The sequence below is a fragment of the Cryptotermes secundus genome, unplaced genomic scaffold (genome assembly GCF_002891405.2).
Source record: "Cryptotermes secundus unplaced genomic scaffold, Csec_1.0 scaffold42, whole genome shotgun sequence".
In the NCBI taxonomy this organism is placed as follows: domain Eukaryota; kingdom Metazoa; phylum Arthropoda; class Insecta; order Blattodea; family Kalotermitidae; genus Cryptotermes; species Cryptotermes secundus.
The window spans coordinates 56,089-83,381 of NW_019720161.1; the positions used below are offsets into that span (position 1 = coordinate 56,089).

General features: G+C 40.3%; 1 protein-coding gene across 4 annotated transcripts; it reads left to right on the forward strand.

The window, feature by feature from the left end:
• Nucleotides 1-1,211: 1,211 nt before the first annotated feature.
• Nucleotides 1,212-27,246, forward strand: LOC111866851 (protein arginine N-methyltransferase 5). 4 transcript variants are annotated; one of them, XM_023856189.2, is made up of 13 exons: nt 1,212-1,450; nt 1,714-1,765; nt 2,110-2,227; nt 4,128-4,246; nt 4,639-4,856; nt 5,544-5,656; nt 10,196-10,493; nt 11,257-11,465; nt 13,537-13,659; nt 17,993-18,168; nt 20,779-20,982; nt 23,234-23,415; nt 24,476-27,246. In XM_023856189.2, exons 3-13 carry the CDS (start codon nt 2,130-2,132, stop codon nt 24,626-24,628), a joined length of 1,893 nt encoding a protein of 630 aa, XP_023711957.1. In that variant the 5' UTR covers nt 1,212-1,450; nt 1,714-1,765; nt 2,110-2,129; the 3' UTR covers nt 24,629-27,246. The 4 variants fall into 4 exon arrangements, with proteins under 4 accessions (XP_023711957.1, XP_033608359.1, XP_023711963.1 ...); XM_033752468.1 differs by having other exon boundaries at nt 2,126-2,227; XM_023856195.2 differs by lacking the exon at nt 1,714-1,765 and having other exon boundaries at nt 2,126-2,227.
• Nucleotides 27,247-27,293: the final 47 nt, after the last annotated feature.

Genomic DNA, 27,293 nt, shown 5'->3' on the forward strand with positions numbered 1-27,293 from the left:
ACTACTTTGGAATGTTCCCCTGGGGCTAAAGCGGCCGGGGCTTGAAACTAAGAAATCGGCACCATCTTATGTGGAGGTTAACAATGCGTGAAACATTACCGCCACCCCACCCCCTGCCACTTCAAATCATAGTTCTTAATTAAGCTTAGGGACAAATCTACTTTTAGTTTATTTAATGCCGCTGTAAGTAAGTAATGTTACGTAACGCCGAATGATGAGAGTGAGTTATGATTAGGAAAAGATGTGGACAGTCTGCTTTGGGGGGGAGGAAGTAACGGAAACCACGAGAATTCTGTCAGAGAGTGTGTCTTGGCCAACATTCGTTTCGGGAGCCTCTGGATAGAAGTCAGAAGCTGTACGGCTTCAGCCATATGCTCAGTTCTTCATTTTTTCGTAGGTATCTTGATAAATACAGGAGACCTGTATTTCAAAACAACTTTTTGATACTAAAAATATTAAGTTTTATTTTTAAAATATATGCGAAGTGTCATAGACCTACTGAAACTCCGTCACATATGTAACTCCATGAGGCGGAGTAGTTATTGTGAACCTAATAGTTACTCAGCTAGTCCAGAAATTCCTCGACTCCCATGAAAGCCGAAAGTTCATTATTGTAATCACAAATGTTCACCACTGATCCCTGAACCAAATTATCCAAATCCACACGCCCCAACCCCTGTGTATTCAAGATATTTTTAATTACTTTCCTCGCTATTTACCAATTTGGTCTCTTCCCTGCTCGGTTTCTCACCATAAATTTGTAGATCAGTTAATTTCTCATTTGTTCCCCAGTTCCAGATTTCGTCTAAATTCTTTCAGTAGTTTCAGGTTTAAAATAATCGGCTCCTCAAGTAGAAGTGGCCCTCCGATTATGCGTTCATTTCATGCTCTGCGACACACAGTACGTAGAAGCTGAATTCCATCTGGTGGAACATATATGGACTGCGATGCATCGCCCGTTAACTATTGCTGGTATACAATGTTCTTGGTAGATGGCAATAGGCAACATGCTTAATCGTCCTGTCATCTGTGCTCAGTGAATTCAACTACGTCAAAGTCATTCCCAAGCACAAAGGATCGTAAAGGTGGAAACATGACAGGCAAAAAGTGTGGATATGAATTTTTTATTTTATTTTTCATGAACACATACATTGTGTGGCACCTGTATATAAATTTTCTTTAAGATAGATCGTAAGTCAATGCTGTGCCACGTTACCCATTAGTCTACAGTGTCACATCAACCTACGCTGATAAAGTACGACAATGAATTTAAATAGGGGTGTAATTTATTGGGTTGGTAGTTCTGAATTATCGCAGATGCAGCATGGCGAAAATACCAATGCCGTTCGATTTCCTGCAAGTGGAAATGGCGCCATAGCATGTGTGATTTTTGCGTCGAAGTGGGAAGTGTGTTTTGTTGATTAAATATATCGGAAATATCTTAGAAAAGGTATATATACAGTTTTTATGACTATTTCGTTCATGCATGCTATTTGTTTCTGCCGTTTTGTAATAATTCTTGAACACTAGTTTTTTTTTCATTGACTGCATGTCAGTTTCGTATAATCAGTGTACATGTGAGTCCTATGTTAAGGGTGTATTTGTAAGAATTCACATACCTGCAAGAAGCCCTGCCATAAATCTTTCGGGTAAATTGTATGTATTGACCTTTTGTCACAAGACTGGTACAATCATATTTTCTTCTGTTTTAAGAAATGGACTTCATTCCATGTGAGAATTCCAAGTAAGACTGGCTGCATAACCAGTACGTATATGATAGGAAGTTTGATGTGGTAGTAATTTGTATCTTACTAACTGATGGTGGCGAGAACATGTAGATAATTATACTATGTATGTAGGTAGGTAGGTAAGTTCTAATTCAGAGGTGTGTACTGCCTCCATCAGTGTCAGAGTTAGCCAGTTGGGAAGGTTGCAGAATATGCAAACAGGACAGTTCCTTATATTCATGACAACATATAAATAAAACATGTCATGTCTAAGTTCTGTAGGCTGTCAGCTTTGTACAGTTCGATATAAAACCATTCTTGAACATGTTGCTTTTTGTTGTCCTTTCTGCTGTACATATATTAAGTTTAATGTTTCTCTTAGCTGTATTTGTTGTCAGCCTGATGAAGATGGCGAACTCGTCTCGCCGTGCATCTTGTGGGTTGGATTTTTGCAGCGTTCCAGATATCAGAGGGAGTCTTCAGGGTGCCTCAGAAGCAGGGTATGCATGTTTCCATTCTTCTTTATCATTATCTATTTATTTATTTATGGTTTTCTTAATGACACTAAGTATCTCAGACTGCACTGGAATTGGAAATGATGTGGAAGGAAGTTTCCATGGCCTAATTTGAGGAACTACCCCAATATTTCCCTGGAGCATTTGATGAAAATCATGAAAATCATGCTGTTAGGATGGCTGATCTCCTACTAAGCATGAATGCTATTCATTCAACCACAGTGTTCAGTACTCTCACAAAAATATCAGTGTGTTCGTACGTGGTTCTGAGAATGAGGAAATGTTTGGCAAAAATTTTTACTTCATTGCATTACAACACAGTTGTTGTGCTGTTTTGAGCTCAGTCGGTTCGGTAACTAATATATTTTCACATACATTTTGTTTCTAAGGAGTGAAGCATAGTTTTATGTGTTTATAATTCTGAATTTATCACTGTTCCAAAGTAGATATTGTTCTGCTTTATTTTTAAGTGCCTCAACTCGCCATAGAGAAGCATACAAAAAAATAGACTCCATGGTTTTAGTCCACAAGCGATCTATACCAACTGAGCGACCGCCGCTTCTTGGCGAAGTTAGTGCCAGCTTTAGTGGATAGAGGGTGTCTTGTGGTCAGCGCAGCAAATCCCCACAGCCGTTAATTTCGGTTTTCTAGACTGGAGCCGCTACTTTTCCATTCAAATAACTCCTCAGTTATCCTCACGAGGCTCAATGGACCTGTTCCAGACCTGAAACTCAGACAATCTGGTAGCGCTGGGAATCGAACCCAGACCTCTGGCTCTGTAGCCAGGAACTCTGACTACTAGACCACAGAGGTGGTCTGATAGACGTGTTTCTTAAATATGAGATTTTACAAATCATCAAGACCAAAGAAATCCATGGCAGCAAAGATAGGACTAAAGGCATATTCTTCTTTTTCTTGTGTATGGATCTTTTATTCTGCACGTTCTCATAGTTACCTGTGCATTGCCATTGAGCATAGTTATTTAAAAAAATTAATTCCCCACCTGAGAATATCAGCAGAAGGCACTGTTAGATCTGCCACAAATGAGACATGATGCTACATGTTTGTGCTATTGTTAGCTTTCTCGAAAAAATGTTAGCACAAGTTTTATCTGTGCATAATTAAGCACCTCACTGTGAAGATGTATGAGTGTGTGTGGAGTGTATAGCACCATACAGTGTTAACCTCAGCACTGTATGGAGGTGAGTGGTCATCTTCATACCCTGGCTACTTTGCCTCTAAGAAAACAACTACCTGTGCCTCACGGTGGACACGATGAGGCAAAAAATTTCTTCCATCACACAGACTCAAATGCTAATTCTCTTGTTGTCTAGCTTGCTGCCTTATCACTGCACTGACAGAGCCGTCCTGGTTTCTTCAAAAGAACACTGATACAGCATAATTTCAAATAGGACAGCAGTGCAGTTCCAAAAGCAACCAGAGTAATTTGAACAAAATTGTTTTGTCTGCAGACATAACAAAAGGCTCAAAGCTTATGGACTGTGTTCCAAAAAGTATACTTTTCTAGTGGTGAACTCTGATTTCATTGTTGTTGTGTTGTCAGTTAAACAGTAAAATCTTACACCAAAGTTAGCAGGATATATAGAAGGCCACGCCATAGCTCAGGCGGTTAGTCGCTGGCTTCCCACCGAGGCGGCCCGGGTTCAATCCCGGGTCTGGTCAAGTGGGATTTGTGGTGGACAAAGTGGCGCTGGGGCATGTTTTCTCCGAGTACTTCAGTTTTCCCTGCCAATCTTCATTCCACCAATTGCTCCACAATCACCCTCATCTATCATCTGGGGCTGGTACAATAGGCCAGAAGTGGCCGCAGTACAAAAGACTTAGTCCCACTCCACTAGCATATATATATTCCTTTGTTTTCCAGATATGACTTCACTTGTTTCCCAATTGTTCATCCGAGATTTAAAAGAGAATTCATTAGTGGAAAGAGTAAAGAACGTCCTGGAGCTTTTACCCGGTCAGATCTGATTCTTGCTGGTTCAGGTAGGTAACTTTTGGCACATCTTATGAACAAGGATTCCAGTCTGTACAGAAAATATCTTTCAGCTGCATGTTCCATATTTGGAGGAGGGGAGATAAAAATCCCATTTCTCCTGATTGGTTCCCGTCTTCTCTTGTCATGCAGATCTTGTAGTCTGTTCATGTAACCTGACGGTTTCCATGCAGCTATAACATTCACCTGAAGCTGGAAGAAGCATTAAAATAAGTTAAGATTAGAAACATGAACCCTATTGAAAAAAAGGATCAGCATGTCCTTACAGAATGTTTGTGTGCACTTACAGTGCTGCACAGTGTCAAAGTAGCCCGGAAGATTACAGTCTGAGACATTACTGCTATGAAATCATAACTTATACAGACCTTTATTTCTTCTGCAGATTGGAATAATTTGATAGTCGGCAAACTGTCGCCATATATCGACGTTGATTCCGAAGATCCGGTCGTTCGAAAAGAGTCCGAGGAAGCGCTGAACCAAGAATTGGCGTATGCTAGCCACCTCGGCCTCCCTGCAGTTATGTTCACTCTTAGAAGAGACAACCAAACTAATCTTGCACGAATTCTTCATAATAAAATGCAAGCAGGAAGTACTTACCAGGTACAGTCAAATCCCAATTTGGTGTTTCTGCATTTGCTAAAATCTTTTTATATCACTCACTAACTCATGGAGCTCAACCCTTCTTGAGAAGCTGCCAATTGTGTAGCTACTCAAAAACTTCCCAGCATTTTATGGAACCCGTAGGTCTATTACTGTGTTCACAAGAGCCCTCCACCGGTCCATATCCTGAGGCATATCAATCCAATCCATACCATCCAATCCTGTCTCTCTGAGACCCATTTTAATATTGTCCACCCACCTATGCCTTGGTCTTCCCAGTGGTCTCTTTCCTTCTGGCTTTTCCACCAATATCATATATGCGTTCCTCTTCCCCCCCAATTCATGCTACATACCCCGCCCATCTCATCCTTCTTGACTTGATCATTCTAATTATACTTGGAGAAGCGTACATGTTATGAAGCTCCTCATTGTGCAGTTTAATCTTTTTATATAGTGAATATTTTACTGGTCCCAGCCAAAGTTCAGTTTAGATGATGCATTATTTTTCCTGTGTTTAACGAATATAAACTTAGGAAATGACGAGTGTTCATTACAAGTAATTTTATGACTCCAGAACTCATACTTCAGTTTAATGTAGTAGTCATCAAAACGTTGGATATTCGGATTCTCTTTCTGCTGGGGAAAGCATTAACGTCTTTAGTAATTGCTGTGTTGAATGTTGCATAGATCTGGCTCCACTTACCAATGGAAAGCCCTGCCATAGCAGCTTCGTATTATCATAGTGATGAAGAGGATTTCAGAAGACTGCACGGAGGTAGTGAAATGAACACATGGGAATGGTAACTACCATACTTAGAAGAAAAATATATTTTCATTTATTATTTGGAAATACACGAAGTTATCTAAACGTTGCTTCTGTGAAGCAAACTTATGCATTAACGGTTGGCCTCATTTGGTGACAAGTAATATGACTCTTCACCACAGAACAGTCTCACAGACAAAGTCACTGTACCATGGACATGAGTTTCAGAGCTATTGCAACTTCCCTTTTCCTTTCATATGCACGTACCGATTGACCTAAGGAAGTTTCATGTCAGCGTGATTAGAGACTAATGACCACATATGTAGACGTTAAAATAAAGTCAAGGGGACGAATGACCATATATGTGGTCACACAGTCCACGCGTGTGCACAGCTTTTTAAAATCTAATTTTAAGTTATAAATTCTTGTTCTACTTACATGATTTTTGGACACCAGCTTTATAAGTTGTCTGTCTTCCCACCTGCGTCACTAACGGAATGTTGCCTTCGTGTGAAATTTTTGGAAACATCCGGAAATGCAGAGTCCGATGTCGCACTTCATGCACTTTGTCCGGACGGTTCTTCATTTCCCACGTGAAGAGCACACACGACAACTCAGTTGCGAAGTAGAGGAAGTCGGCCAGTGATGTGGTTTGGCCTCCTCTAATCGAGATATCTCCGATGAAACGGCAGGGGGTCGACCCCTGGGCCATTGAGGGCGAGGTGGACCCCTTCCAGCATGTTCTGCACAAGGGCGAGACGAAATTCTCTGTATGACAATTTCATGCCACAGGATGACAACAGGATGTAACTGTTCAGAATCGTCAGATCCAGGAGATGGAAAAATAGTTTATTTGTCCATTTCCAGGTTCAACGACAGATGCTATAACTGTTTGCCATTCTGTCCGCTTTGTCGAGATAACCCATGTGCTTGTTGTAGTTAGCAACAATTGCTGGCTTCATGGCATTTCCGTGCTCATCACAGAAACTGCCTTCTGCTGGAGGAGAGTGCATATTTGTCAGTATGTAAACGTCACGTTTGTCCTTCCAAACTAGTGCTGTCAAGTTCTGTCTCACCCTAACACGAATGTCCCCTTTCTTCAGTTGAAATTGTCTTCGTCGAAAATCGTCAGGCAAGCCCTTCCAATTAGGTCTGACTGTCCCACAGCACGTTATGTTCTTTGTCATCAGTTCATCAAACAAGTCGGGTGAAGAAAAGAAATTGTCCATGTACTGTTTGTGACCTAGGCCCTCAATACGTCTGCATAGGCCTCTAACTGTAGCATGTGTCTCTGTCACGTCTTGGTCGGCACATGTCCTGTCTTTTCCTAGGTAAACTTTCATGTCATAAGTATACCCAGCGGCGTCACAAATTTTGAAGATTTTGATTCTGAAACATTTGTGTTTCTTAGGAATGTACTGCCTAAAAACCACCCTCCATTTGTATTTTACAATTATTTTGTCAATGGCCAAATGTTCATAAGGGTTATAATATTTTTCATGTGCGTCATTGAGAGTGTCGAAGATGGTCCGAATTTTCCATAGTCGGTCATAACTGTTGGCATTCCTGTCAGTTTCTGTATTGTTGTCTGCAAAATGAAGAAAACGAAGAATGTGTAGGAAACGGTCGCGTTTCATTGTCTTAGAGTAGAAAGGCGTGGCAAATTGTTCTAGAGTCGACCAGTAGTCCTTTAGTCTGCCTCTAATATCATGTCCCATTTGAATGATTATTCCTAGAAACAGAAACATCTCGGATTCGGTCACGTCAGGCCGCGGAGAAGGTCCGTCTTGACGTCTGTCTACGTGCTGATGGTAGTACCTGTTCGTCTCTTCCACCAGCAGATGGATAATCCCTGCAAAATACAGCATGAAAATGCAGAAAGGGGTGGAATCCTTATTTACGTGTGGAGCTTCATTGGTATTTAACCCCACAGCTCCACCTGAATAATTATTCACATGCCTCCTGCCATGCTGGTGTGGTGGTCCCCAGGTTGCCGACGAAGATGATGGGTCTTCGTCGAAATCAATTTCTGATTCACTTTCCTCAACGCCACTCTCAGAATTGTCGGTACAACATTCTGATTCGGAGTCATGTATGAGCTGAAATATGTCCAAGTCTTCCAAAGGAGACGACGCCATGGTGGATTCACAACTTCACAGAATGCTAGCCTTGAATGTTCTGACACTGCTGGGCTGTTTTATAAGGATGCTAGCCTTGAAACTTCTGACACTGCTGGGCTAGTTTATAAGAACAGAGTACTTGTTATGTAGCTATAAGCGATAATAAACAATCAGGGTTCTTATGAACAGATAGAGACTTGCCCACATCTCTGCATACCGAAAGAACCTACGTGACTAGACATTGAGACACGCAAGCCTAAACATCCGCCTGTGTTGCCACATAAGCCGCATTCATACTTGCAAGAACTGTATGAATTCTTGTAGACAGACTACAAATTGGGGAATTTTTTATTTGGAATCAGTGTAAAATTTTTTACACATTTTATAAAGTCTGTAAATTACAATATCTGATTCTATATTCTTTCTGGAAAAAAGCAGCGTTTATTTGGTTCGTTTATCACAAAAATTGTAGAAATCACAGCAATTTTAGTAAATGATTACAGTTTTTATTGCTCTATAATCGCGGGCATTTAAATTAAATCCGTCCCACAGTCATTACCGGAATTTAAATGGCCGTCTCTTAAAGGTTAACAACCCTTTAGTGATGATAACAAAATATTGAAGCTGTTCATCTAAAATTTAAAATGGGGGGGATTCATAAATGGCTAAACCGAATGAAGAGTTAAAATTATGAGTTCCCTATTTTTCAGTTAGAATTAAAAGGCATTGAAGCCAAAAGAGTAACAAAAAGTTTGAGTCATATGACCACCATAAGGAATACACGTACTGTGTAAGTCGGGGTCTACCTTCTATATAACTGATAATTTGTGAGATTAATGAGCATCAGTTTCATATTGCTTTCTCAAATTTATACTAAAATTATTTTAAAACTGCAGAAATATTTGTATCATCGAAATTTTAAAATGAAATGTAATTAATGGAATGACAGCATTTCCTGGGTGGTGATGATGTAACAGTCTGGTACATGGTTACCACTGTTTTGGAGAAGCGTGCTACCTCTATCTTCAGGTGAGGCTCCTGCCATGAATGTGACACTCCAAAATGTTGGTATGTACCAGACTACACAGTGTCCTAACCCAGAAGATCACAATACGAACATTCACCACAGTGGAAGTATCACATCTTTTATAGCACGATGTACAGTTTGAGTCACTCAGCAGAGACCCATAATTAATAATTATAAATCACTCTGTAATATACCCGTGACATTGAGATTTGACAGCACTTTGTATGTTACAACCTTGACCTGTGCCTGCCTGCCAGTAGTTTGCACCATTTCCTTTGGTCTATGATTCCACATGTAATACAATAATACAGTAGAACTTGGTTATAACATCATCAAAGGGACCTAAAAATAGTGTCGTTGTAACCGAAATGGGCACTTCCACAGTAGCCTTATGTTAGTCACGTAAAAATCTACCAAAAACCGAGTTAAAATGTTGCATTTTTTAGTGAAATACGTAGTTAAGTACAGACTAACGTAACATTAATGTGAAATTGCCCAAATGTGTAATATCAAAGACATATTACAGCGCTTTTCACTGACAATACACACCGCACTAATACTGTATATTAAAGGTAGGCCTACTCACCAAATTACAGTAGATTACATCAATTGTTGTGCCTTACTGTACCTAGATACGAGTACAGTAATCAGTTATCTTCATCTGTTTCCTGTTACTTGCCCAATACACACTTTCTAAATTACGTTCAATGTCGATATCAGAGAAATTCAGGAATGAAAATGACGTTACATACGAGGTTGATGCATTTGTGCATGTCGTACTAAGCAAGGTATAAAAACAGTTGCTTTATGAGGAATTAGTTTGTACCATTGAATATTTGACGCAATAGACAAGGTGTCGCAGAAACCGATGTTGCTATAACCAAGTTTTACTGTATATACAAACATGGTGCAATTACTAAAGTATGTACTTCCCAAAAATGTAATTTTCATCCATAAATTGTTGAGTAATTTATAATTATTAATTCCATGACTCCAGATGATTTAAGATGTGCCTCTGTGGTCTAATGGTCAGAGTTCCTGGCTCCAGAGGTCCGTGTTCGATTCCCGGCACTACCAGATTTTCTGAGAAGTAGTGGGTCCAGAACAAGGTCCACTCAGCCTCATGACAATAATTGAGATGCTATTTGAACAAAGTAGCAGCTCTGGTGTAGAAATCCGAGATTAACAGCTGTGGGGATTCATTGCACTGACCACGTGACACCCTCTCTTCGCTAAAGTTGGCACTAACTTCAGCGACAAACAGTTGTCACTCGGTCAGTATAGTTTGCTTGCAGACTACAGGCCAAGAAGTTATGACTCCAAATGAATCGTATAGTTTTATTTGCAATGCAATGAAAATAGCCATTTCTGACATTTCCACCAAATAGATGCTCCTTCACTGAAATGTGTTTCTCACAATGTGTTGTAGGTGGAACAAGTTTCGTTCCGTGTGCAACTTTGAGAAGAGGCTAGGTCTAGCACTAGAAGTGACTCCAGATATCCCATCTGATGAAGAAGTTGCTCGCTGGATGGGAGAACCAATCAAGTGTTTGGTTCTATCTACAACATTATTTGCTACCAATAAGAAGGGCTACCCTGTGCTGTTACGTCCACACCAGAATCTCATAAAATCCTTAGCAACGCTGGATGTGCAAGTTGTGATACGAGGAGCTATCATGCATGGTTGTTCAAAATACTATCAGCAGTATTTGGATCATTTGTGGCAGGTGGGTGTGTTGAAACCTAAGTTGCATTTCTGTCCCAAACACTTTAAATTTTTAACCCCATCATCATTATAATAATCCTAAAATAATATAAATTAATATTTCCTGGTTATAACTATCAAAACAATTGTCTCCCTATAGCAGTGTCCGTTAGAAGATTATAATTACTGAAGTACTCGGTAAAATCCTAGCATTTTCTTGAACTCAGGTTCGGTATTGCGTTTGCAAGAGTCAGTTTGTGGTCCGTCTTTTGAACCGAATGAATCCAGTCCACAATTTCCCACCTTGTTCTTTAAGATCCATTTTAGTATTATCCTCTCATCTGTGCCTAGGCATCTGTAATGATCTCTTTCCTTCAGGTTTCCCCACCAAAACTTCTGTTGCTGATGGTTTCTGCATGCTGTCAACGATCTCATCTTCATTGATTTGGTCGTCGTAATGATAAATGTTGAAGAGTATGAATTATGAAGCTCCTCATACAGTTTTTTCTGGCATATTACTTCCTCCCTCTGAGGTCCAAATATTCAAAATCATAACACATGGGTCCTCTATTTTGAGGAATAATGGAAACAAATATCCAGAAACTGGATTTGTTAATGGTTTATCTTTTTCAAAATCGAATCGAAATTATATTGTCTTGTTCTTTATGATACCATGTAGTCTGGTAGCTGGGTGCATGGTGTCACAACCCGAAAGATCACACCATAATTCTTCACCAGTGTGAAAACCAAAAATATGAGTGCAGTTGCTTCTTAAATATTTTCAGAACACGTCACATACAGATCCTTTGGTAGCGTATGCACGAGGATATGAAGATTATCTGCAGTGCCCTCTTCAACCCCTCATGGATAATTTGGAATCTCAGACATATGAAGTTTTTGAAAAGGATCCTGTCAAATACAATGAATACCAGCGCGCCATATATGGAGCTCTTCTGGACATGATAATGTATGAAGAAAAAGATTCCAAAGTTGCGTAAGTAGGATCATCAGCCACACATTACACTACTCTGATGGCACATGTGCCTGCAAAACTGGGTACTTAGATATGGAGCAGAGCCCTTCTGGAGAAGAAGCCAGATCTGCAGTTACTCAAGAATTTCCCAGCATTTTATGGAACCCGAAGGTTCATTACCATATTATATTTGAGCATCCTGTTACACTCGCACAATATATATAAGATAAACACCGTCTTAAGTGTAACAATTTAATTTAGTTCTTTCTTCTTTCCCCTCACTCCACACTACATGTTTCGGCCCTAAATGGCCATCATCAGGTGTGTATTCTTACGTAGCTGTTACACTGCCTGTTCAAATTTAAAATCACCAGTCTTTCTATTTGTATAAAATGTTTGTTAACCTACACACATTAATTTTGATTTCTAATTAGCACTTTTTTAAAACTTTAATTCAAGTTAAAATATCTATAAAATTTCTGTTCTTTTCCTTTTTCAAATTTTAAAATTAAAATTTTCCTCAGGGTACATGCCCTGTGTACATGTTCTGTGTAGGCTCTCTCTGTGTGTGTCACTGCTTATCTTTAATATTAAAGATAAGCAGCGACACACACAGAGAGAGCCTACACAGAACAATACCTGAACAACGATAAACAAGAAGTGGCCGCTGCAGCACTTAGACATAGGGCATGTACCCTGAGGAAAATTTTAATTTTAAAATTTGAAAAAGGAAAAGAACAGAAATTTTATAGGTATTTTAACTTGAATTAAAGTTTTAAAAAAGTGCTAATTAGAAATCAAAATTAACGTGTGTAGGTTAACAAACATTTTATACAATTAGAAAGACAGGTGATTTTAAATTTTAACAGCCAGTGTAACAGCTACGTAAGAATACACACCTGATGATGGCCATTTAGGGCCGAAACATGTAGTGTGGAGTGAGGGGAAAGAAGAAAGAACTAAATTAAATTGTTACACTTAAGATGGTGTTTATCTTATATATGTTCATTACCATGTTCACAAGAGCCCTCCACTGGTCCCTATCCTGAACCAGATCAATCCAGTCCATACCATCCCATCCCATCCCATCCCATCCTATCTCTCTAACATCAATTTTAATATTGTCCACCCACCTGTGCCTTGGTCTTCCCAGTGGTCTCCTTCCTTCCTGCTTGCCCACCAATATCCTGTATGCATTCCTTTTCTCCGCCATTCATGCTACATGCCCTGCCCACCTCATCCTCCTTGACTTAATCATTCTAATTATACTTGGAGAAGAGTACAAGTTGTGAAGCTCTTCATTAGCGGCTTCCGTAGTCTAGAGGTAACGTTCCCACCTCATGACTCGTAGTACGCGGGTTCAGATACCCGGCGGAGGTCGTCAAATTTTTAAGGGGGGAAAAATTCAGGGAACAAGTCCTCCGGGAGGGACTTTAAGCCGTGGGTCCCGTGTTGTAGCTTTACGGCACGTAAAAGAACCTCATATCTCCAAAGGAGGTCACTGAGCCAAATTACGGACGTTTCCCGCCCGACAGCAGTCTCTAATACCTCTGGTAGATGGGGGAAGCAGTATAGATACCTCTCAGCCAGTAGAGCCGGTCTTGCTGGTTGGGCGGGACTGATGGTAAGCACCAGTACCGGTAGGATATAGAGACTGGTAGAAATCATAGAGGGAAGCACAATGGACCAATACAGGTCTAAGTGCATGGGGAAACCCACCCTCTCCAATAACTAACTAACTAACTAAGCTCTTCATTATGCAGTTTTCTCCAACCTCCTGTCACTTCATCTCTCTTCGGTCAAAATATTCTCCTCAACACCCTGTTCTCAAACACCCTCTGTCTGTGTTCCTCCCTTAATGTCAGAGACAAAGTTTCACACCCATACAGAACTACAGGCAAATTTAGTTTTGTATATTCTAATTCATATGTTTTTGGACAGCAGACGAGAAGACAAAAGGTTCTGGACTGAATGGTAGCAAGCAGAACTGCAGTTGGCAGGAGGCCATATTATACTGTAACAAACACATATCTTTCAGAGGTAGTGTGTATGTTATGTAAACTGAAACTTAGTAATATGTGTATTGTTTCAGTGTCGTGATGGTTGTAGGTGCTGGTAGAGGGCCACTTGTCCGTGCTGCATTGAACGCAGCTCAAAAAGCAGATAGGAAGATAAAGGTGTATGCAGTGGAAAAAAATCCCAATGCTGTGGTTACGTAAGTTTTGTTGTTCACTTTGGCGTATCAAATGAAGATTAAAGAAAGATGTGAAAGAACAAAATAAAGGCTACAGACTACCAAAGAATGCTGTAATAAATAAACTTATAATTATATTAGAAATGATTGACTGCAGTTAAATGATGTGTTGTGCTGTGGCACAAGCTTCAAGGAATTCCTTTATTCATAAATTAAAACTATTCTCCAAATTGTGATCCAGGATGTGGTACTGTATAGTGTTGTAGGTGGATATTATGTTTTGATGGAACATTTGCTTCCACTGTCTGGGTTGAGGGTGGTGAGGTTGCAGTCAGGCAATATATGCATGTTGCAACAAAAATGGTTGGTAGCAGAGAGAGGAAACCAGAATTCATTCTGGGCCAATAGGCCTGTATTACATGTGGGGCAATCCAAAAGTTTGCGAAATTTGAATTTTGCGCGTGAATGGATATGAGTACATCGAAATACCACTAGATGTCTTCTCACACATCCTTCTTGAATCAGTGTGGTAAGCGGCGTCGAGTTGAGTGGTTGGTTTTATTGTTGGTGAACGTATTTCCACTGTTGTGTTTCCGTGAGTTTGCGGTTTTGCAATGGCTGACCTGAAAGAGCAGCATGTCTGTATAAAGTCTGGTTTTAAACTTGGGAAAACCGCTGCAGAAACGCACCAAATGTTGAAGCAAGCTTTTGGTGAAAACAGTTTAGGCCAGACACAAACTTACAACTGGTATAAGCGTTTTAAAAATGGCCGAACATTGACTGATGATGACGATCGTTCGGGACAGCCGTCAACGGGCAAAACACCAGAAAATGTCGTGAAAGTAAGGGATCTGATTCTGCAAGATCGTAGACTGACCATCCAAGACCTCTGTAACACCTTGGGACTAAGTTATGGTACATGTCAACGAATTTTGTCAGAGGAACTGAACATGAGGAGGATTGCGGCGAAGTTTGTGCCACGACTGCTGCACAATGAACAGAAGCAGCATCGCTTGGATGTCTGCAGGGAACTTCAGCAACAGCTTCAAGAGGATCCAAACTTTCTTTCGAAGGTTGTCACTGTGACGAAAGTTGGGTTTATGGCTACGACCCTGAAAGCAAGCAGCAATCGTCACAATGGAAGAGCCCTTCTTCACCTCGGCCAAATAAAGCTCGACAAGTCAAGAACAACATTAAGTCCGTGTTGATCTGTTTTTTTGATATTGACGGGATTGTTCATAAGGAGTTCGTCCCTCCTGGTCAGTCAATAAAAGAGTTCTATCGCAGTGTTCTAAAGCGTTTGAGGGAGGACATGAGGAGAAAACGTCCAGAGAAGTGGCGCATGAACGACTGGGTACTCCACCATGACAATGCACGACCGCATACAGCTTACGTTGTGCAGGAATTTTTGACTAAAAACAAGATGGCAGTTGTTCCCCACCCACCGTACTCGCCAGACTTAGCTCGCGACTTCTTTCTCTTCCCCAAGATGAAAATCAAGTTGAAGGAGCGAAGATTTGATACAGTTGAGGAAATTGAAGCGGATACACAGACGGTACTTAACACCCTAACAAAGAAAGACTTCCAGGATGCATTTGAAAAGTGGCAGAAACGCTGGGATTGGTGTATGCGCTCCCAAGGGGACTACTTTGAAGGTGATGGTGCAGAATAAGATCTAGATAAGATGTAATAGTTTTTATTAATAAATTTCGGGAACTTTTGAATTGCACCACGTATTATTATTTTTGTTGTTATTTAACTGCAAATGGGTTATCACCCAGTGGCAGCGGTACTATGGTGATGGTTTTGTGTGCATGTAATCATTGGCTTATGTTATCTGACTGGGTTATATCATTTTCTTGCTATAATAGTTTGAACATATGTGCACACTTTCTTTTTACATTCTAACAATGCAAATGGAATGATGAGAATTATAGCAGAATGAACTTTGAGATAGATGAAGAACTGTGTGCTTGCTTTATAGACTGGCAGAAGGCATTTGACCATGTAAATTGGACCAAATTAATGCAGATCCTAAAGGAAATAGGTATCGATTGGCGTGAAAGAAGATTGATTAGTAAATTGTACATGGATCAGAAAGAGTGCAACTGGACAGAGGGGAGACAAGAAGTGTGAAGATGGGAAGAGGAGTTCAACAAGGATGCTGTTTATCATCAATTTTGTTCAACTTTTACAGCGAATGCCTTACCAAAGAAGCTCTGAATGGGCTTGGAGACTTCAAATTAGGAGGGCAAATTATTGAAACTCTGAAATATGCAGATGACCTTGTGTTAATGGCTAAGGAAGAAACTGTGCTACAGGGCATGATTGATAGACTAATCGAAATTGGAAGGTGCTATGGCATGGAAATGAATGTGGAGAAAACAAAAGTAATGACAATTTCGAGACAACCAACCCCAGTCACAATAGATAGACCAAAAACAACTGGAGAATGTGAAATGTTTTAAATATTTGGGTAGCTTCTTAACAGATGATGGAAGTTGTAATGGTGAAATTAAATGTAGGATTTCCATGGCAAAAGCTGCATTTAGCAAGAAGAAGAATCTTTTTACCAGCAAATTGGACTTAAATTTGAGAAAGAAACTAGTGAAATGCTACATTTGGAGCATTGCTTTGTATGTGGCTGAAACATGGACACTTAGGGCAGTAGATCGGAAACATCTGGAAAGTTTCGAAATGTGCTGTTGGAGAAGGATGGGGAAGATCAGTTGTACCGATTATGTGAGAAATGAAGAAGTGTTAATTAGAGTCAGTGAGCAGAGGAATATCCTAAACGGAAGGCTAATTAGATTGGTCATATCTTCTGTGGTAACTGCCTTCTAAAAGAAGTTATTGAAGGAAAGATAGAGGGGCGGATAGAAGTGACCAGAAGACGTAAGAAGATGCTGGATGACCTTGGGGACAGAAGAGGATATTCTCATTTGGAGGAGAAAGCTCTAGATCGCATCAAGTGGAGGGACTGTTTTCAAAGAGACTGTGGACCTGTCGTCTTGACAGATTAGTGATGAATGAACTAACAATGCAACTAGTCCGAGACTGGCAAGCACTTCTCTTCTGATTGAAACTACTACTACTATAACTAAACATCTAAGACTACGCTCACCGGTGTGTCCCAGAATCTGGTATCTTGAGCGCATTGTTGTCGCGCTAGTTGAAGCGGCTTGAGTCTGCATCTCAGTATTTTCACTAACACGCACTTGCACTAGACTACTTCAAACAGCTTGAGTCTCTTGAGCCTTCTCACTGTCCTCTTGTCAAGCTGTATCACTTCAACATTGCTGTGGTGGTGAAGCTGATCTTCGTGCTTCTTGGTTATCCTTTTAATTTCGGCAGCGACCATCCTAATGCCAAGATCCCTGTTGATGTCACTATTATGGGCGTACCAAGGGGCATTTACTATTCCCCTCAGCACTTTCTTCTGAAATCCCTGTATCTATCGGATGTTACTGGCATATCCCCACAGCTGTATTCCATACGTCCAGACCGGTTTTATGTCCTGGTTATGTACTCATATTTTATTTTGTATTGATAGCTGGGATGTCCTACCCGAGAGCCACTTCACTTCCCTGTATTTGATGTTAAGTTCTATTTTCTTTTTCACGTTCTCTTTCCATCACCATTTAGCATCTACTGTTGTTCCTAAATGTACACGCATGACAGCTTTATGTTCGAGACTTTGCTCATCTGAAGGATAAAGATGTAACCTAATTCACTGTTTTACCAGAAAAATGAGGGAATGAGATAAAGGAAAGGAAGAATGAGGGTGAAGGATAGCCTGAATCACATGGTTTCTGCTGAACTTCGGTGGGCTTTTCTGCTAGTACAAGTACCCAAACCAGTTCAGAGTTTTTACTTTATCTGAGACTTTGCTAAAAGTTTTTGGACACTTGTAATTTTATGCAATATTTATTCATAAAAAATACTTTATGTAAGACCATGAACTTTTCATGCCCATCATAAGCCATGTTGATAAAATTTGGTGTGAGGGATGTGTGCAAGGCATTAGTCAGCTGTTCAGATTTTTGCCATATTGACCAGTTACGAAGTCTGCTCTACATCAGGCCATAAATGAAGTTTTCCATATAGCTCATGAACCATTTTACAGGTTTGATTGAATTCAGTATTGTATGTTATAATGCTGTTTAAATATCAATATTGCTTGATGTAGCCGGGTTTTCTTTTCTCTCTCTCTCTCACTCTCTTTTTTTGGGGGGGGGGTGCCATTTATAAGTAGGCCATGGGTGTTCGTAGTAAACTGCAAAAGATGTCATTTGGAATTCTCTGTACTATGTTACGGTCTGTACCCTTTACAAAATGTTTCTCTTCTGCACAGTTTACAGGCTCAACAGGAAGAATTCTGGGGTGACCAAGTGACTGTGGTCTCGTGTGATATGAGAGATTGGAATTCACCTGAGAAGGCAGATATTTTGGTATCTGAACTTTTGGGTTCGTTTGGAGATAATGAACTTTCACCTGAATGCCTTGATGGGGCTCAAAAGTTCCTGAAGGGTTTGTATTTAAAGATTATCGCTTACTTTGCTTTACTTACGAAAGCAACAGTGATGCTGTAGATGGCTTGGGTTTGATGGGTAATGTGTTCAGTATGCGGCATCAACAAAGTTCTTGGTTGCATTGAAGTGATTTCTGGCAGAGAGAAAATGTGAATATTTATTGTTATGTGTCATGTGGGACATGCATGTGGCATTGTTCTTGTGTGCATGCTCCTTGCCCATTCCTGCTTCCCTCCTGCATTCATCTTTTTCACCCAAGCTTCCTTTGGTCCCACGTCACTGCTTGGAGAAACCTTGGGCTAGAAGGTGAAAACCCTTTCAGAATGGTAGGTGACATAGGCCATACTAAGTGTTATGGCGTGAAGGGGGGGCGTGGAGGTACCTCCACCGCTTCCGCCGCTGTACCTCTCTTAAGCCGCCGCTACACCTATCTTCTGCCGTGATGACAGAGGGCTTGGAAATATCCCGCTCTGTCACCCCGTTTAGTATGCGGCCACCATCTTGTTATTTCAAGAAATCTCGTAAACTTATCATAGCTTGCGTCCCTGTCCTGGCTTAACTCGTAATTCGCCGGAGCGTTGGGAGGTCCTGGAGTCGTCAAGGAAGAGGGTAACACTTAAGGAAATGTTGGGTTGAATTAAACTCTTACACATTCCTATCCTATTTACCTACATCATTATATACACTATACACACACTGTGCCGACGTTCGTCGGTTGTATTACACTGGATAATGAACCTGCAGTCATCGTTGGTTCTACCTCCTGTCACCCTACTGGCGGGTATTCTACGCCTTGGGATCACTGATGAACCTAATCAATCTAGCCTATCTTTCCCTGTGGTTTTACACTTTAAAATTATCACTGTTACACTTAATGTTCATGGCTATATGAAGATGGTTTCACTTACTTGAGATGAGGAAGAAGATGCTCGTCATCAGCAACCAGCGCACACTCACGGCCATCGCTCTCTCGGCGATAGCCTCCCCTGAACTCTAAGTTACTTAATATCAATCAAAAGTCTAAAGGCAAAAGGTTTTTTGATTAAGTTTTCTAGGGTTTATATAACCTCTCTTTGCTGATTCTTTGAGTTCCGGGTAGGTTGCCTGCCCATTCTGACGTGATTTTGGCCTCCCTCATTGGTTGCCCATCGAGAAGGGGTTGACTCTTTCGGGTCTACCGCCTCCTCCGACTCAGCGTTTTCCTCCTGCCATAGTGTTTATGACCCACTTCATATAGCTCGTTCCTCAATGTCAGCGCTATTACACTGCCGGGTTAGCATTCTAATGACTCAGGCATTCCCTGTTACAATTCTTTGTAGACCTAAGCTTCCTGAATTGTTTCATCATGGCTGTTTCTTAATCTTACAGTCTAGCTACTATTATTCCAATTTTTCCCCAAAAACTAAATCTGCATGTACGTAACCTTAGCGGCATTACACTAAGTATCTAACTAATTCAGTGGATCTGAGCTTTTCTTGAGAAGCTGCCAGTTGTGTAGCTACTCAAGAATTTTATGGAACCTGAAAGTTCATTAGCATGTTCACAAGAACCTTCCACTGGACCCTATCCTGAGCCAGATCAATCACCTCTACAAGTAAGATCCATCTGAATATTATCCACCCACCTATGTCTAGTTGTCTGTTTCTTTCTGAATTTCCCACCAATATCCAATATGCATTCCTCTTCTCATTCATGTTACATGCCCTGCCCATCTCATCCTCCTTGACTTGAGCATTCTAATTATACTTGGAGCAGAGTACAAGTTATGAAGCTCCTCATTATGCAGTTCTCCCCAACCACCTGTCACTTCATCTCTCTTCGGCCCAAATATTATCCTCAACACCCTGTTCTCAAGCACCCTCAGTCTTTGTTCCTCCCTTAATGCCAGAGACCAAGTTTCACACCAATACAGAACCACAGGCAAAATTATAGTTTTGTGTATTGTAATTTTTGTTTTTATACAGCACATGAAATGACAAAAGGTTCTGGACTAAATGGCATTAAGCATTACCTGAGTTCAGGCTCCTCTTAATTTCCTCCTGAATCAAATTTTTGTTGCTGTTGTTCAGAATATTTGAAATGTGCTGCATTTTCAGAAGGTATATTAACTATCTTTATGTCCTGATTTTGCCCAGCATTCTGGTGACAAGACAGCAATGTACACTTAGTTTTCTTTGCAGTAACGTCTAGACTTAACTTTTTTGCTAACTTCAGTTTTTCTGTACAGTATCTGTTATTTTCCCATAGATCCATGTCATCAGGATATATCAGCAGCTGATATGTCCCATTTAATTTCAGTCGCACGAGGTTTTCCTGGACCCTCTTAATGGCATATTCTGAAGCAAGCTTGAAAAGCAATGGCAATAAGGCATCTCCTTGTTTTAGAACATTCTGGATAGGAAACTTATCAGAAAAATGTTTACCAATGTGGACTTTACTAGGTTTGTTAATTTTCCCCTTGATTACTTATTATGTTATGGCATTTTTTCTATACTTATTCCATATTTGCTTAATGGCAATGTGATTGTATTCCTGAAGATGAGTGAATGACTTCTACATTTCTTGCTTTGTAAATACTGCAGTAAATACCTTCAGTGTCTGTTCACAGATGATGGTATCAGTATCCCATGCAGTTACACATCGTACTTGTGTCCCGTCCAGTCTTCCAAACTGTATAATGAGGTTAGACTCTGCAAAGAGAAGGACAAACATGCACTGAATCACTTTGAAACTCCGTACGTCGTTCACCTGCAAAATAGATTTCAACTAGCACCCACACAGCCTCTCTTTACATTCTTCCATCCTAACAAGGGTAAGAAAGATATATTTCTTGAATTTTCTCAATCTGAATCAGTTATTTTATTATATTGTAGCTCATGAAATCAGGCTGCTTTAATGTAAGGTAGGCTAACACTGCAGTAAAACACTGGACATTGCAGTTGTACCAATAACCCTTCTGCCTTGTATTGAGGCCATGATTTCAAGTCTTTTCCTGTAGGCTGGCAATCCTATCTATAGATATATATGCATGTAGTACCTTTAAGTAACTGCTGCTTTTGAAAGAGATTCTTGTTTTATTCAGTGGTTTTCCTTAGGTACAATGTTAAGGGGCATGCAGTAGCAATGTTATTTGAGGCACTATGCTACAAGCTGGAAGGTCGTGGGTTCAAGTTCCAATGAGGTGAATTTTTTTCAATTTACCTAATTCTTCAAGCCACACTATGGCCCTGGTGTCGACTCAACTTCTAACAGAAATGAGTACCAGGAACCTTCCTGGGGGCTAAAGGGCGGCTGGCGCATAAGGCTGACAACCTCAGTGCCCTCTGTGAGCCAGTTGTCTAGAGAAAATGTGGGATTCTCGATGGCTCACAATCGTATGGGCCTCCATGGCTCTTACAGGGATACCTTTACTTTTACAATGTTAACACAATATTATGCTTTTCGCTTTTAAACGTGGTGGACCGGTCGCATAATATTATGATTTTAGGACACGTTATGTTGCAACACACTGTACCTTGCTCTGGCGCCGCACAGATGCATAACTGGTGCGTAATAGACCTCCCAAATGTTTGCTTAGTAGTCAGTAACATGACCTCGCTGTTTTCCTATCCCACTCCAAAGGAAAATGCCATTGTTTGTCTTCAAGCTGTATGTACCAGGCAGTAAATTAGTAGTGCAATATGGCTCAAGGACGAAAACGGTTGAAGAACAAGCGATCTCTCAGAGAACAAGAAATATCCGACTTGTTCTCCGATGATCTATCTGACTTCCCTTGTGAGACGTGTAGTGATAGTGACTCAGACAGTGGCAGTGACAGGGGACAACAAAGAATTGTGGCCACAGACAGTAAAAGTGACAGTAGCTCTGACGAAAATGCAGGTAGTAACATTGCGGAGACAGCCACATGGGGAAAAGTAGACAAAGCGCTTACTTTGGGACAGTTTACTGGAAATCCGGGACTGAAACAAATTCCATCGGACCCAACACAAGTGTCTGAAGTAGCAGAACTGGTTTTTGGAGATAGGGATACTCGTGTTATGAATATGATTTCCACAATTCACAATTCGAGGATGGTTGATTTTCAAAGGAGACATGGACAAGTAAAGAAGCCTATTTGTATTTCTGAGTGTAATGTGTTCACGAAGGGAGGTGATAGAGCCAATCAGTACTTGGCCTATTATTCTCTTCCAAGGAAAACAATAAAGTGGACAAAGAAAGTTGCCTTGTGGCTTATAAATTGTGCCATTTTCAATTCATTTTTGGTTTACAAAAATGTGAGCCCTGATTTGAAATTGAAATACAAAGCATTTCTGATTAATGTGACAAAGGCCTGGGCTACAGACCAGATGGTAACGACAGAACCAGAGTCAGACACAGACTTAGTGCGACTGGGCCCATCAACTCCCACCCCACACAGGCTTCATGTGGACCCCCCTGGGTGACTCTAGGGCGATATGCAGAAACATACCCTTGTGAAACATGTGAAGAGTGAACATTCCAAGGGGAAGCATCCTTCTAGGCAATGCCGTGTTTGCGCAGTTCACAAAAAAAGGAGTATGTCTACATTGCAAGTTCTGTGTAATGGCACTTCACAAAGGGGAATGTTTCCAGAAATATCACACTCTCAAGCACTTCTAGGAGCATTGGTAAGTGTTCTCCAAAAATTTTAGTTCATGAAATTAATTAGGAGATTTTATATTAATTTTTAAAGTGAACAGTGCACAAGTTAGGATAGTAGGTTTAATAATGGTGGTCGCATGGTGAATTAAATATTTAAATTGCCAGTCCGCAAAATGTTAAGAACTTCGCAGTTCTGTTGGTTTTTATTACTATAACGAAGTTTTCATTACAAGCCACGTCGCTTCTCTGTAGTGTGAGGTGCTGACAGTCTCAGTACATAAACCAAAGGTACCACCGTGCAGAAGACTGATTCCACAAAACTGCTTGGTGTTGCATCCCAGGAGATCATGATCTTCAAAGCATTCAGCGCCAAGAAAACCTTGGACCTCATACAGTGATGGATCTTAATCTGCTGAATGAAAGCTACTTGCTTGTTGTTTCAGATGCGGTACGTGACAACACGAGGTACAAATGCTTGTCATTCAAGATATCTCAGAACTGTGTGCTGCATGGCTTTTCTGGTTACTTTGACACAGTTTTATACAAAAATATAATCCTCAGTATTGTACCAGAAACTCATTCAAGAGGAATGTTTAGCTGGTTTCCCATTTTCTTCCCCATTCGAGTAAGTACATTTCTACTTTATGTTATTTTAAAGACTCATTAAATTTGGTCAGCATGTGAGTTACAGTAAATGGCCCACACGAGAGTGGACATGTTGAAGGAGGAGTTAATGATGATAATGAAGATTACAGTGGCCATGCCGTAGCTCAGGTGGGTGGATACTGGTTTTTGACCATGGTATCTGAAGTTCAGTCCCATTTGACACCATGGTTCATGGTAGGCAACATGGCACTGGAGCCATTTTTTCTCACCAAGTTTCTTTGGAGTTCTTCTGCTAATTGTCATTCTGCCTTTGCCGTATACACATTAGTTACTGCTCACTGAGGTGTGACAGCCTTGCTGAAGCAACACATTATTGCAGTATTGCATTTTTGGTCTTTAGGTTGAGAACTTTATATCTAAGCTAATGCTTGCATGGTTACAGTATATGAAAGTGGAAAGCAAAAAGACAGCAAATTGATCTAAGAGAAACAGGATGGGGTGCTACGGATTGGATTCATCTGACTTAGGATAGAGACCAATGAGAGGTTCATGTGAACACAGTAATGAGCCTGTGGGTTCCATAAAATGCCAGGAAATTCATGCTGAGCAGCTGGTGGCTTCTCAGGAAGGACTCAGCTATATGTGGTTCATTAGTCAGTCAGTTAATGAAAGAGAAAGTGACTGGAACATATAAACTTGGAAAACTATTGTTTTCTGGGATGTGCCACTATGTGATCTGGTAGAAGCCTGAGAGGCATTCAGCTTGCTGTCTGCTTCTTGCTAGTTTCTTGCTTGGCTTACTAAATATGGAGAGAGCATGTTCACCTGAAATGTCAGTGAATTTGTACCAGACTGCGTAGTGTCGCATCCCAGGAGACTGTAAAGTGTTCCAAGTGTTGAGAAGTCAAATCTTCAACTGATAATGACAGGACTGATTTGGATGAAATTGGGATCAGAGGATTAAGTTATCAGATATTTTTCTGTTTAGTCTGTAAAATAATGAGATGAAAGAATTAGATGTTTCAGATTCTTGCAGCGTTAAATGATGTAAAACTCCTGCTTTATTTCTTTAATTCCAGGAACCTTTGCAGCTACGAAGCGGTGACGAATTGGAGGTGCATTTCTGGAGGTTGTGCAGCAAGAAGAATGTGTGGTATGAATGGAGTATCACAAAGCCCATTCCTGTACCTGTACATAATCCAAATGGCAGGTCATACACCATTGGTCTGTGATAGAAGCAACATGAATCTTGCACTACAGAAAATCTGCACAAATGAAACCCATTTGGGAATTGTTCTGGGCAGAGAAGTAGAGGCTTGTAAAAATAGTTCCCATGAGCATTGAGGCAGACATCCCATTGACACACCAGCCGATGGATCCTCTACGCAAGGAACTGTTACGAGAATGAATGTACCACTGTGGCGTTGACGTGTTTGACTCAAAAAAATGGCATTGATAGCCCCAGACTGTGGAGGATGGCCCAACGCCTAGTGCGTGGAGTGCAGTATGTCCTGGACACTGGCCATATTGGGACAGACATTGTCATGCAACATGCTTTCTCTTGATGGTAGTACAAGGTCATGGAGTGTTCTGTAATAGCTGTGTGCGTTGATGGTGATGTCAGTGTCCTTAAATGCCAGCATCAACCCTCAGCACCAAGAAACAAAATGACAACTCATTGGTCCTGTTTGGACACATTCTGCATCTTGAATTCTGTTACTGAATTGTGACATGGTGTACCCATTTGCTGTCCTGCGCCCCCCCCTTTTTTTTTTTGTGCAGTACCTGTTCAACTGCTGGTGTGTTATGCACAGTCATGTGATCACCAGCAGCCAGTTGTATTTGCTCACAGGTTTCATTTGAATAACCTTCATATACAGAAAAACATACAGTGGGTGTTATTCTGTTAGTCGGAAGACAGTGACATTGGAATTTGATCACATTTGCTCTTGTGTAATGAAATACTTGGCTCTTTAACAGAAATTTATGGAGAAAATTGATCACAAAATTATGAAATATCTTATTCGGGGTTTAAATAATGTAATAATTGAAAAAAAGTGTTTCTGTAAGTGTTGAGATCATCATGGAACAAGTGTATGTACACAGTGTGGTCTGAATGGCAAGAGAGTTGGGAGCAAACAAACCCTTGTACACCAAAGCATTATGTCCTCATATTTTCCTCTCAGCTATTGACTCCTTACAAGAAAGAGAAACATAGAAGAAATTTGTTGTGCATACTTATTATCTCCTGTGCAGGTTGATCTATGAAAAATGTACAGCCTCTTCCTTCTTGCCACGGGTTTTCCTCTTTGATATCTTGCCAGCTCTTTTTACTTGCTGCCTCAGAGTACCTGGGTAAACCTTCTTTCTATGGGTGATCATATAGGCTTCGTTCATTTTAATTTCATTCTAATGTCCTTCTTGGTATCTTTGTTAAGTCCATTCTATTTACATGGCCATATCATAATTTTCCTCTTTTAACTCTTACAAATTTTTAATTCTGACTTCCTCTCAAAAAATGTTGTTTCCAATTATAATTAGACCACAGAAAAAGACGAGGCCCCTTTATGCTGATGAATACAAAACACTAGTACAGCCTGAGTGCAAACTTCTTATCATCCAAGATAAGTTGTACAGCTGTTTGGAGAGAACAGCCAACCATTTCTGAGAAGCATCATTAAACAGTAAGTTAATGGATGTTACACACAGCATTTTAGGTCATCTTTTACAAGAAACACTTCTTACTTAAGTGCTTACACTTTTATGTGTTATTTAACGATCACCATTTGTTTTAAGGTGTAATTTATGTATTCATGTTTGTTCTTGGGTAACCCTGTGTTCATGTATGTGTTGTCCCTGATTAATATTACGTCAATGTTGAAATCTGAAGTAAAAAAAATCTTCACTTTATGGCATGGACAGTCCAATCTCTTAAAGACTTCACATACACGTTTCATCTGTGAAGTACGAGTATTCAAATTTTTCAGTAAGTAGAGACACCAGCCCATCCATATGAGCCCCAACCTGAAGAACCAGAATATTCCAATATGTCTAGCACCCGTGTCTCTGTCTGTCCAGCAAGGGACACACTGCCACTAACTGTGTTCTCACCAGCATAGCCCTTGACATTTTCAGTGCTCACAAGACCCTGATAAGGTGGGAACAAAATAGAAATAATGTCACTCAAAATTATTGGATTTGTGTGATATAGAATGAGAGTGCATGTCTGAAACCCATCAAATGGAGATGACACGTGGCACTGGAGGTGGTGGAAGGGAAAATAAAGTTCTTTCCCTTTGAACACAGAGTTACAATCATCATATTTTTATGAACTTATACATCATCAGTTTGTAAGTGAAGGTGTTTCCTTTTCCAGTTTCTGTTAAATGTATATGCCATGATTGTGTTTGGTATAGGTTATGTAACTTGTCTGTCATTCTCTAGCCCACAAAATCAGCGCAGAATTCCATCCTGTTATTTTTACATATTAGTTACAGTTACTCAAGAACTCTTCAGGAAAACTGTATGATCAGAAAAGAGGCAGAGACGTGATTGTTTGAATGCTTGACAAGGTATGTGTTATTCATACACATGAATATGTAGCTGTTAAAACATTGATAAGTGCTGACTAGTAAATTATGCAGAATGAAGGAAAACATCATAATGGCAGAACATTTGTATTTTAATGTGAATTGTGTCCATTATCTGATCCCTCTGTGAAGACGGCAAAAGAAACAGGAAGTTCTTTTTTTATCAGTGCAGTACAGTGTTGCATTCAGAACAATAATATGTGTTGGAGAGATTGTCTAAACTGTTTACCTCAGTAATAAAAATCGTGATTGTTGCAGTATAGTGATATTATGTCCCTCATATCTTTTCCCAACCCCACTGTAGCCT

Bases quoted from the DNA above. Each gene is read 5' to 3' on its own strand.
- LOC111866851 (XM_023856189.2), top strand. From the start codon at position 2,130: ATGAAGATGGCGAACTCGTCTCGCCGTGCATCTTGTGGGTTGGATTTT. The intron at 4,247-4,638 runs GTAGGTAACTTT...TTTCTTCTGCAG, and splicing joins TCTGATTCTTGCTGGTTCAG to ATTGGAATAATTTGATAGTC. The intron at 10,494-11,256 runs GTGGGTGTGTTG...AAATATTTTCAG, and splicing joins ATTTGGATCATTTGTGGCAG to AACACGTCACATACAGATCC.